The following is a 9937-nucleotide window of genomic DNA, read 5'->3' as shown; positions in this document are numbered from 1 at the left end:
CTTCCCTTTTATAGATGTGCCGCAATTTAACCGTCTCCCTACTGTCAGACGCTGTGTTTGTTCCTCATATTTTGTTATTATAAATACTGCAGCCATGAACATCTTTTACACAGATGTCGAAGTATTCACATTACTTCTTGGCCAGATTCCTAGATGTTGAATTTATTCATGTAATTAACACATACTGATGGAGCCCCCACTGTGATGAAGGCTTGCCTAGGCCCTGGATTCTCGGGCCAGAGGGAGCATTTTTCAGAACCTTTGAACAGAATTCCATATCGTTGTGCAGAAAACGCTGTTTTACTTTGTTTCAGCCAATGGCGTGTTAGGGGCAGTCCCGTTGTAGCCTGGCCAGCACTGCATGTGGTCACGGAAAAAATCCTGGCTGTAAAATTTAGGTAGTCGGTCTTGCCGGGCAGAGCTTTCCTGGGCCCAGGAAGGTGAAAGATACAGTCCTCACTCCAGAGGTGGGAGGGCTGTGATCTTCCGGGAGAGCGATGGACACTCTGAGGCCGACTCAAGGGCACCGGAGGGGAGGTGGGGACAGTCAGGACGGGGTGGCCTGGGACAGACCTCGGGCCACTGAGCAGCAGCGAGGCCAAGGCTGCCTGCCGGCTGGGGACGCTCTAAAATCACTCTGGGGAGTGTCTGGTGTGTGGACTGAAGGGAGTGTTTGGATGTTGGGGATCCTAAGGGTGGAGGGGCAGAGCCTGAGGGCTGCCCACTCAACACCTTTTCCCCGTCTTCCTTATCACCAGGCCCTGCCTCACCGAGCCCCCTTGCAGCCCTGAGTGATGAGCCACTGTTTGGTAAATCTGTTACCAAATAGATAAGCGATAAGCGTGTGAATAGAACTGATTCCTCCTAAAAGCACATGTTTTCATCCTTGTTTGGCTTATTTCCTGGAAGACCTTTGTAAGGGTTTGTATTTGGCCTGCTGGGGGTCGTGGGACCACGGGGCTGGGTGGGACGCTGCCCCCTCCTCCCAGGGGGTGGCGTCACATCCTGTGTCTCACAGACCACAAGACACTTTGTGGTGCCATGGGCTCCCCGTACCTTGGGGAAATCTCAACCGAGACTGAATACTAGCATGTCCTATGATCACATGGCTCCATCTTTATATTTTTTAGGGGGGTAATTAGGTTTATTTAGTCATTTAATGGAGGTGCTGGGGATTGAACCCAGGACCTCGTGCATGCTGGGCACACGCTTTACCACTGAGCTACATCCCCACATCTTTATTGACATGGAAGGGTGTGGGGCACAGGCCATCTGCCTGTCTGCAGAGAGGAGTGTTTGGAAGGTGCTCCAGTCGCTAACAGTGGTGGCATTTTGGGTCAGTTTTATCTTCTATTTTTCTGATTCGGGGAGGGGGGGTAAAGACAGAATGTACTTTGTAGGAGACAATGCTAATATTAGTAGTAACACCCTCATGGAAGGGTTTTGTTCTCTAGCTGCGTCCTTCACACACGAGGGGCAGCGTGGTCTAGTGCAGATACATCAGAAGCATCTGGAACTTGCGGGCCCAGCCCGGCTGGGGGAACTGAGGCCTCGCGGAGCTTCTGGTAAATGAAGGAGCCAGAAGACCTTTTTCCTTATGCCACGGCTGCAGCACTTCGGGCCAGTTTCCTCCTGGCTGGGGCTGCCTGGGCCTGGGAGAATCCCTTCCATGAGTTCTCACGTGGGACCAGAAACCCGATTAATCCCAGCAAATGATCCCCTGACACCTCCCCCGCAAAAAACCCAAACAACAAAAACCTCCACGGAAGCGGGATAGACATATTTTCATTTCTTTATTAGAAAGAGGTCTCTACGCTATAGCCACCTCTCTCCATTACTTTACACATTTTTCTTTTTCTTTTTTTCCCCTTAGAATACTGTACAGTTGACACAAAAAATCCCCAGGCAGGAAAATACAAACTGGCATATTTAATCAAAACAAGATCATGTGAAATAACAAGCAAAGTGAAATGTCTGTCAATGGTTTTAATTACAGTCCAAACAATATAAATAAAGCATCATGAAGTCATTGTGAAACATAAACTTGCTGAATGAGGTAATATAAAAACAACCGGAAAAAAAAAAAGACCCATCTCTGGATAAAGCCCAGGCTGCTCTTCCATCTTCTACACATCGCTATTTACAGAAACAGAGAAATGTGCTAAGAGGTGGGCCGAGGCCCGGCCTTCCCTGTTCCCTCCTAAAAATGCCTCTCGGTGTCACCTTTGACCTGGTTAGACTCCCCTTTCAGAGACACAGCCAGCAGCATGGTGAGAACCCAGGTCCGAGCCAGGGGCAGGGGAGTGGGGGGCCGGCTGGGGCCGGAAGCCACTCCCGGAGCCCACGCGACTGTGCCTGTGGCTGGCGTGGCCAGCCCTCCCCGCCTCCCCTGGGCGGCCGGCGGGGCGCAGCCGGGCACCCCTGCGCAAGTGCACACGGCGTCCCCAGCACACTCGGGCTCAGGCTGGGGCAGGGGCAGTAGCCTTCAGAGCTGGATTTATCTTAGACGGAGAAACCCAGTTGGAGGAGGGAAACTGCGATGCTTTTCAAGGTTTGAAGGCATCGTCTCTCACACCAGTTTGTGTGACTGCTAGAAAGCAGTTTCTAGGGGTACCCGCCGCCTGTCCACCACGGAACAGCCCCGCTCCTCACTCAAGTCCACCAGTGCACCCTGAAACAGTCCCGGTGAGGGAACCACTGGGCCCCAGGGTGGGACTGGGGGGCCAGGAGGTGCGTGGCATGTTCACAGAGCAATGAGTACAAGCTAACTCCCTGGCTGGCCCCAGCTCCCTGCACCCCGGGTCCATCCTCCACGCTCCCACCCCTGAGACCCCGGGCGGGGTGCACATTCTCCCTGGGGACTCAGTGCGCCGTCAGGTGAGGAGCTGAGAGCAGTGGCCCTCCTGTCACTCGGGGTTTCTAAGTACAGGCGTTACACCAGGGTTGGGGAGACCCTGAGTGTCCTCATCAAGCCTCCAACATGCCTGTAATTAAACTTCCACAAGCAGCTGCCAAGGGTGGGCTTCTGGGGGCTGGGCAGAGTCTCCTTTTTGCAAGAGTATTTTGAACCAGCTCAGATGCTAGCTCCCAGGCCGGTGTGGCACCAGGGAGACAGGAGCATCGTCCAATTTAGGGGCGACCATTCCTGACAACTGGTGTGTGAAAGGGGTTTGAAAGATTCTCGCATCTTGTCTGCGCCTTCCTTTCATCTGCATCTCAAGACAAGGTCACAGATTGCTCACCAACCCTGAATTCTGGGTTGGTCCTAACGCACTCGGACAGGTGGGGCTCTACTGTATGCCTTGACCGTGACCCTCGGTGGTGGTGGGGGTCCTTCCTTACAGATGCCACATCACCCAGGCCCAATGCGAGACGAGTCCCGAGCTGACAGGCACCTTGCCTTGGGCACGGCCAGCACCCGCTGCGTGGTGGGTGTCCTGTGGCTTGAAGCCAGAGCTCCTGTGCCTTTAACCACAGCAGCCTCTGGCCAGTACCCAGGCAGCCTTCAGAGCGCCCGCGGGTCTCTGCTCGCACATCTGCCTTGGACCTGCCAGCTTCCTGGCACTGAAGGCCCTTCGGATGGGATGAGGGCCTCAGACAAGGACATTTTTATCAGAAAGGTGCAAACCCCCAAATCAAATGCTGTCGACGGACAGCAATGGCAGCCCCTTGTAAGTGAGGTGCAGTAAGGAGAGGTTTTCAAGTTCATGGTCACTGAACCCTTGCTTCGAGGAGGCTGCTTACTCCACTGGTGACACAGAAATACCTCTAAAATCTGGGCTTAAAAAACCCCACAGATTAAAAACGGACTTTTTGGTTTTACAGAATCCACTGCTGATGCAATGTCCTCCAAGTTCAACTCGGACCCAGACTGAAAGAGCCAAACTAGAAAAAAATGTCAATCTATGTTTAAAAGCAGCAGACAGCCAACATTTAATAGGGAATTTATTCATATTAAAAAAAATCTATTTCAGGACAGCATTTCTTCTCTAGGGGGAAGAAAATTTGGGGTTTTAGAATCGTAATGTCAGGTTGCTGAACATCCCACACGGGGGGCCGACCCTGAGTGGAGTGTTTCTCTCTCTCGGGTGTCACTGCGTCTTGGGTTCCAGGGACTACTTCCTGGCAGTGATGGAAATGGAAAGTGTGAGCCCCGTCTCCGTCCACCCCAAGCGGCTAGCCCGCTCCCCTTCTCTGTTCTGCACACCCGGGAGGAATCTGACGTCTGGATTAAAACGCCACCTGATTTAGAAACTTGAAGGACAGAGGGCCCGTTGGCAGAGGGGACAGAGCGGAGCTGGGGCAGACCCGGTCCTGGGCGGGCCGGGGGTGGAGCCGGACTCCCTGCGCCCTGCAGCTGGGGCAGCGGGGCACCCACACCAAAGACCCACTGACCGCGGGGCTTCCTGAAGAAAGCCGCTTGGAAATCCAGCAAAGAAAGACGTCGCTAATGGCTGAAGGAGAGAAATGCAAGTCAGGATGCCGAAGGCCCTTGTTTAGCTTTTTGGTGAAGGATGAGGGTGGAAATCACTTCAAGACACGACTTCACAACATGTAAAACCCCTGTTCGGGGAGGCAGGCCGTTAGAAATAAATTATATTTCCCGGGAAAGAGACATGTGGAGGTTCAACGCACTTCTATTCGAATTCCTTCCTGACGGCTTTTCAATTTGTTTGCTCTCAGGACATAAATACAGTCCAGGCGAGCTCCAGAGAAGTCGTGCCGACCTTGTGGGCGGCTGACGCGGGACACAGAGCAGGTGCGGGGGAGGGGCCGCAGCCCGTCCAGAGGTGACAGGTCTGCTTTCCCATCATCTGTGTCCTTTGAGCGGCTTTTGAGAGCGGACCATACTGGCTCAGAGGACCCACATTATCGCGAGGCTTCTGAGCCTGTCAGGCGGGAATGTGGATTTCCCCCTCTTGTTTCCAGAACATTCTCAACATAAGGAGAAAGGGTTGGCGGGCTTGGAGCCACAGGGAGCCACGTCACCTGTGAGCACGGCGCAAGATGGGGGTTGGACAGGACCCAATGGCCACTCTCCAGGGGGAAGACAGGACTGCCAAGCTCAGGCTCAGGACACAGCGAACAGCACCCTTGGAAGGGAAGACGGTTCCATCGAGGTGGATGCTCCCTGACCAACTGCACAAGCGCAATGAGGGACAGAGAGAGAGAGAGGGGCAGTGAGGCCTAAAGCCACTCTAACTTTAAGGGACACGAGCGTGGCCAGCAGCCTCTCGGTGGCGTCTGGAGGAGGGAGACTGGTGGTACCGACAACACACAGAGGGCGGGGGAGAGAGAAAGGTGGTTTCGGCCTGAAGCAGCAGGAGAACAGGAGTGAATGGTGTGAGGGCGAGACTCACCCTTGCTTCTTGAGAAAACCACTCAGACCCCGAGGATGGAGAGCACATTTCAGTAAGTGGGCTGACGTGGGGGGTGGGCGCAGGGCGGGCTCTTCCTTCGGGGAAGAGGGGCCTCCGGGAGCAGGGGTCCTCAGAGGGCCTCACTCCCTCCTCTGACACACAGGCTTGGCAGAGGCAGAGGAGGGCTGGTGGCTGGAATGGGACGGGCACTGACTCCCCAGGGCACTGGCTCGCAGCCGCAGGGCCAGCTCGGGGGCAGGTTTCCTGGCTTGTGCTCTGTCCTACCCACGTTCTGACACTCCTGTCTCCTGAGCATCCACCCCCCTGCTGGGCTGACATGTATCAAACTGGTCTGGATGTCACCGGCCTGCAAGGCCACTGTGGTTTCATGGTGGAGGAGAGAGGCTCCAGGATGCCGGAAGCTGCCCAAGGCTGCCCAGGTGGGGTGGCCAAGCCAGGGGGATAGTCTGCTCAGCCCCAGGACTGTCTTTTTTGTTGGACTGTTCTTCCCTAATGAAGGGGTGACAGCCCCTTTGGAAACGAGGGGAATGACCCCGAGGGTGTGCAGGCATCACAGGACTGGGAGGATGGGTGCCTAGGCTGGACGGCCGAGGCCAGGCCAAGGTGGAAACCTCTGAGTGGGCAGCAGAAGCGCCTGGCCCTGCTCTGGGGCTAAGAGCGCCCCAGCCAGGGCTCCCCGCCCTGCAGAAAAGTTGCTGGTTTAAGGATTCCAGCTGGAAGTCCTTCAGGAAGAGCAGCTCTCTCCTGTCATTAGCAAGTAGCCACCGCCCTCACCTGCTTCCTGGGACGAATCCATGTAGCATGGGCTTACTGGGAGCTGAAAACTTGCTCATGGGACCAGAGACTCATGACCACGACTTCACTCACCCTCGAAGGGTCATCTCCTGGGAAGACAGGAGACGGAAGGGACCCTGCCTTGGTAAACCATCTATCTGTCCCCGCCCACCCCCACCACCGGTCTTCAAGGTCCACTCATGCAGGGTCAGAATCCCAAGGGTCCTTTCTCTGCAGGGTTCTTTTGGCCCCTGAAGAAACCCAGAGAGGTCTGCAATACGTCCAGGTCACCCATGCATGTCCCCTCACAAGTGGCCGCCTGATCATGTGCTTTCCCTAGCCAGTGGGTTTTTCAACAAGGAAAATTAAAAACTGACTCAAAAAGGTTACGTGGATTCTGTAGCAGTGGCTTCCCGTGTCATGGTCATGTCACATGAACAACGAAAACACGGCCGGCTTCCCAAACTACGTCGGACATTGGCCCTGGGTCCTTGCTTCTCCGGCCTCGGTGTTAGTGAGGCTTTACGACGGAAATGAGAGCTCTGTCAGCAAAGGAAGGACTTCTAGTTTGACCGAAATACAAACAGATGAGCCACCAGCCACCTTTATTTGAAAAGAAAACCCTTGAAGCCCACTACTGCCTTTCCTCTGTTGCCAAACTCGGGCTCACAAAAGCAGGCTACCTCCCGGAGCGGATGGATGGTGCTAAAAATAGCAGGAGAGGGGTCGGGTTTTCTAAGGAGGAATCAGTGAGGTCCCAGCGCTGGAGGGAGGGAAGGAAGGAAACCAGTCTAGCAGTCAGATCCTGAAAGGCTAAGTGAAAAAAGAAGTCATTTGGGAAAATATATTATAAACACATATAATAATAGTATGTACACACTCATATACATCCCCAAAAGAAGCCTTACAAGGAATTCCGTTTCTTTTCGAAAGAAGGCTTCACTGTGATAAAGCATTCCTATAGTGGGAATTAACTACAATGAAATAATTTAAGGACTTCGTTTATACCGTAATCTGCGTTCACTACAGAAAGTCTATGCTAAAGGCGGTGGGGAGGCCAGTGTGTGTGGCTGGATTAGAAGAGTAATGCGTTCTTCAAAACTAGGAAGGAATTTCTCTCCCCCTCCCCCATGCACATTTAAAATAACCACACAGTGATGAAATACAGGATGAAAACTCAGGTGGGGGGATCAGGGACCTGTGGTCAAGGCTCCCAGACTCGTGGCTTCTGCACCTGTCACCCTGGAAATGGCCACCGAGTTCCACCGAGCTGTGTTAAGGTTCAAAATGCCCATGAAACACTGACCCACATATAAATTGTGTAAAGCTTTATTTTTGTCCCCACCTACTTTAAATTTTTTTTTTAAGAAAGTGAAAGAAGAAGAAAAACTCGTATAAAATAAAAGGTTCAATATGAGAGCAAGGGCATCCTTGGAGGCGGTGGAGGAGCGTGGTCCTGGGCTCCTGGCCTTATCAGCCCCGTGTCCTCCTTCAAGGTGACACCCCTCTCCCCACCTACCGCCCGTCACTCTGCCCCAAGGGCTCAAGGCACAGCTGCCCTTTTTCTTTTTAACAGAAGGTGCCATAAACTGGTTCCCTATGTTTGGCCACCACGATGAAGGTGGTGGAACTCTGAAGCAGCCAGAAACCATGATGACAGCAAAATCAGGTAACCCATTACAAGGAAGGACCTTTTCACCACTGAGCAAAAAAACACCTTAGGGAGCCTTGTGAGCCAGTCTGTGGCCCCAGATCGGTGGCGGTGGTCAGGCTGGACCCTTGCAAAGCACCCCGGGGTCTGGGAAGTCCTCCCCTGCCTCAGCATCACCCCTGCCTCTGGATCAGCAAAAGGAGTCATCGTCATTGAGTAATGACAAATCACATGCCTCTTTTCCCCTCTAAAATGCTTCAGTGTCTTTTTTTTCTTTCCTGATTTTAATAGGCGAATTGTACCACCATCTTACTCTCATGCGCTCCTTTTTAAAAGCTGTGTATCACATTAATGGACGTGTTTACTGCTGGGAACAGTTCCCATGTACAATGATCTGTAACCCTCTTAACTCAACTAGTTGTGTGTTATTAGTTCACATCCAGTTCAATTTATAAATTAACAGAGGTGCCGTTTGTCTGTGCAAAAATCAATGCATATTTATGAACTTCTTTTATTCAAATAGATTTTCACACATCTCATCTAAAGACATAATACAGAAGCCTGTGTGACTGGGGCGACGTGGCCCTGGAGTGACTGAGACCCAAGACACCCTCCTTGGCAATAGGACACAAAATATCTCTCCGGTTTGGGAAAAAAGAAATAGCCTTTTACGCATTGTCTTAAGTTTATGAAATGTGCTCAAAATGTCATCAGCCGAATTCGTGATTTCCTTTTGAATTTCCAAGTCACTCTTATTTATTTTTTCCATTTGGTTTTTGCACCAAGGAGACTGCAGTCAAATAATACTCAGCACCTCATCTCCTCTCTTTGGACTGAAAAATTAAACAGATACTAAATTATGACAGTGAATTTAGAAAGGAGGGCTCCAAGGGCTCGAAAGAACATGTCTGGGATAATATGATGCTTCTAAGAGTATTGCAATCACATCGTGGCAATCACCAGAGCGTGCTGCGTAACTACCTCTCCGGCTAATACGCTTTCTTCCCGGTGATGACTAATCATGTTCTATTAAACAGCGGTGATGCTGGAGGAACTCAACTATACGAGTGTAATGAAGCCAGTATTCTCCCTGGACAGATTAGCTACAACTGATTTGACACATACCATCATAGGGGCTTCAAACCTGACAAACTCTGCTTGCTTCTGATTTATGCCGTCAGGCTCCTCGGAGAAGAGATGAGATCCAAGCGTTCCGTTTGGTAGAGGTGAAATGTACTGATGTGCTTAACTGCCAGCTAAGGGGAGCTGCCCCTTCTCCTGGCTGCTCGCCTCCCCTCCCCCCGGTCCCCGTCCCTTGTGCGGCGCTCCGTCTCCTGGCCACCACCGATGGCCCGGGGTCCGGAGCCGTGTGCTCCCGTCCACGGACCCAGGCCCCCGGCCGCTCCTCTCTGTCGCTCAGGGGAGTCTACGGAAAGGAACCGACGCCGCGGCCTCGGGCCTCCTCTTCGCCCCTGGAGGCCTGTCCGGGTTCGTGATTTCGCTGGGGGTGAGGGGGTGGGGGGCGGGCGGCGGGGGACTCACGTGGGGCGGCTCCCGCGCGCGCGCGCGCGGCGGTCCTCAGATGACGGTGGGCGCCCTCCCGCCGCTGTTGTTCCGGTGGTTGTTCTTCCGGGACAGGTTGGGGGTGGCCATGAGCACGAAGCGCTCGTCGGGGCAGCCGTACTGCAGCAGGACGTCCACGCACTCCTGGCTGGAGGCCTGGCGCGCGTAGGCCAGCGCCGTGTTCCCGTGCGCGTCGCGGGCCATCACGTCCACCCCGTACTGCGGAGGCAACGGGGCGCGTCAGCATCGCGGGGCGGGAGGGGCGGGCAGCTGGGGAGCAGCGAGGCCAGCGTCCAGCGCCGGCGGCAGCCTGGCCCTGAGGTGTGTTCTTTCAAGAATGCGATTTTTCAGGGGGGAGGGGATAGCTCAGTGGTAGAGCGCATGCTTAGCACGCACTAGGTCTTGGCTTCAATTAAAAATAAATAAATGAACCTAATCACCCCCCGCCCCCCAAAAAGAATGTGCTTTTTTAAAACAAATTTTTTATTTTTAAAAATTCCTTTTGCGGGGGGGGGGGATTAGGTTCATTTAACTTATTTATTTAATGGAGATTCTGGGGATTGAGGCC

General features: G+C 53.2%; 1 protein-coding gene across 5 annotated transcripts in view; it reads right to left on the bottom strand.

The window, feature by feature from the left end:
• Positions 1 to 1774: 1774 nt before the first annotated feature.
• AGAP1 (ArfGAP with GTPase domain, ankyrin repeat and PH domain 1) overlaps positions 1775 to 9937 on the bottom strand; it is a 510942-nt gene continuing 502779 nt past the window's right edge. For 4 of the 5 annotated variants that reach the window (XM_072961884.1, XM_072961886.1, XM_072961882.1 and 1 more), the window contains one exon: positions 1775 to 9588. In XM_072961884.1, the coding sequence (XP_072817985.1) occupies positions 9385 to 9588 (204 nt within the window). In that variant the 3' untranslated portion in view covers positions 1775 to 9384. The remainder of the gene's footprint in view (positions 9589 to 9937) is intronic. The other variant, XM_072961881.1, reaches the window with a different exon arrangement.

This window comes from Vicugna pacos, chromosome 5 (genome assembly GCF_048564905.1).
Source record: "Vicugna pacos chromosome 5, VicPac4, whole genome shotgun sequence".
NCBI lineage: Eukaryota > Metazoa > Chordata > Mammalia > Artiodactyla > Camelidae > Vicugna > Vicugna pacos.
This window is presented reverse-complemented; position numbering and strand designations above follow the sequence as displayed.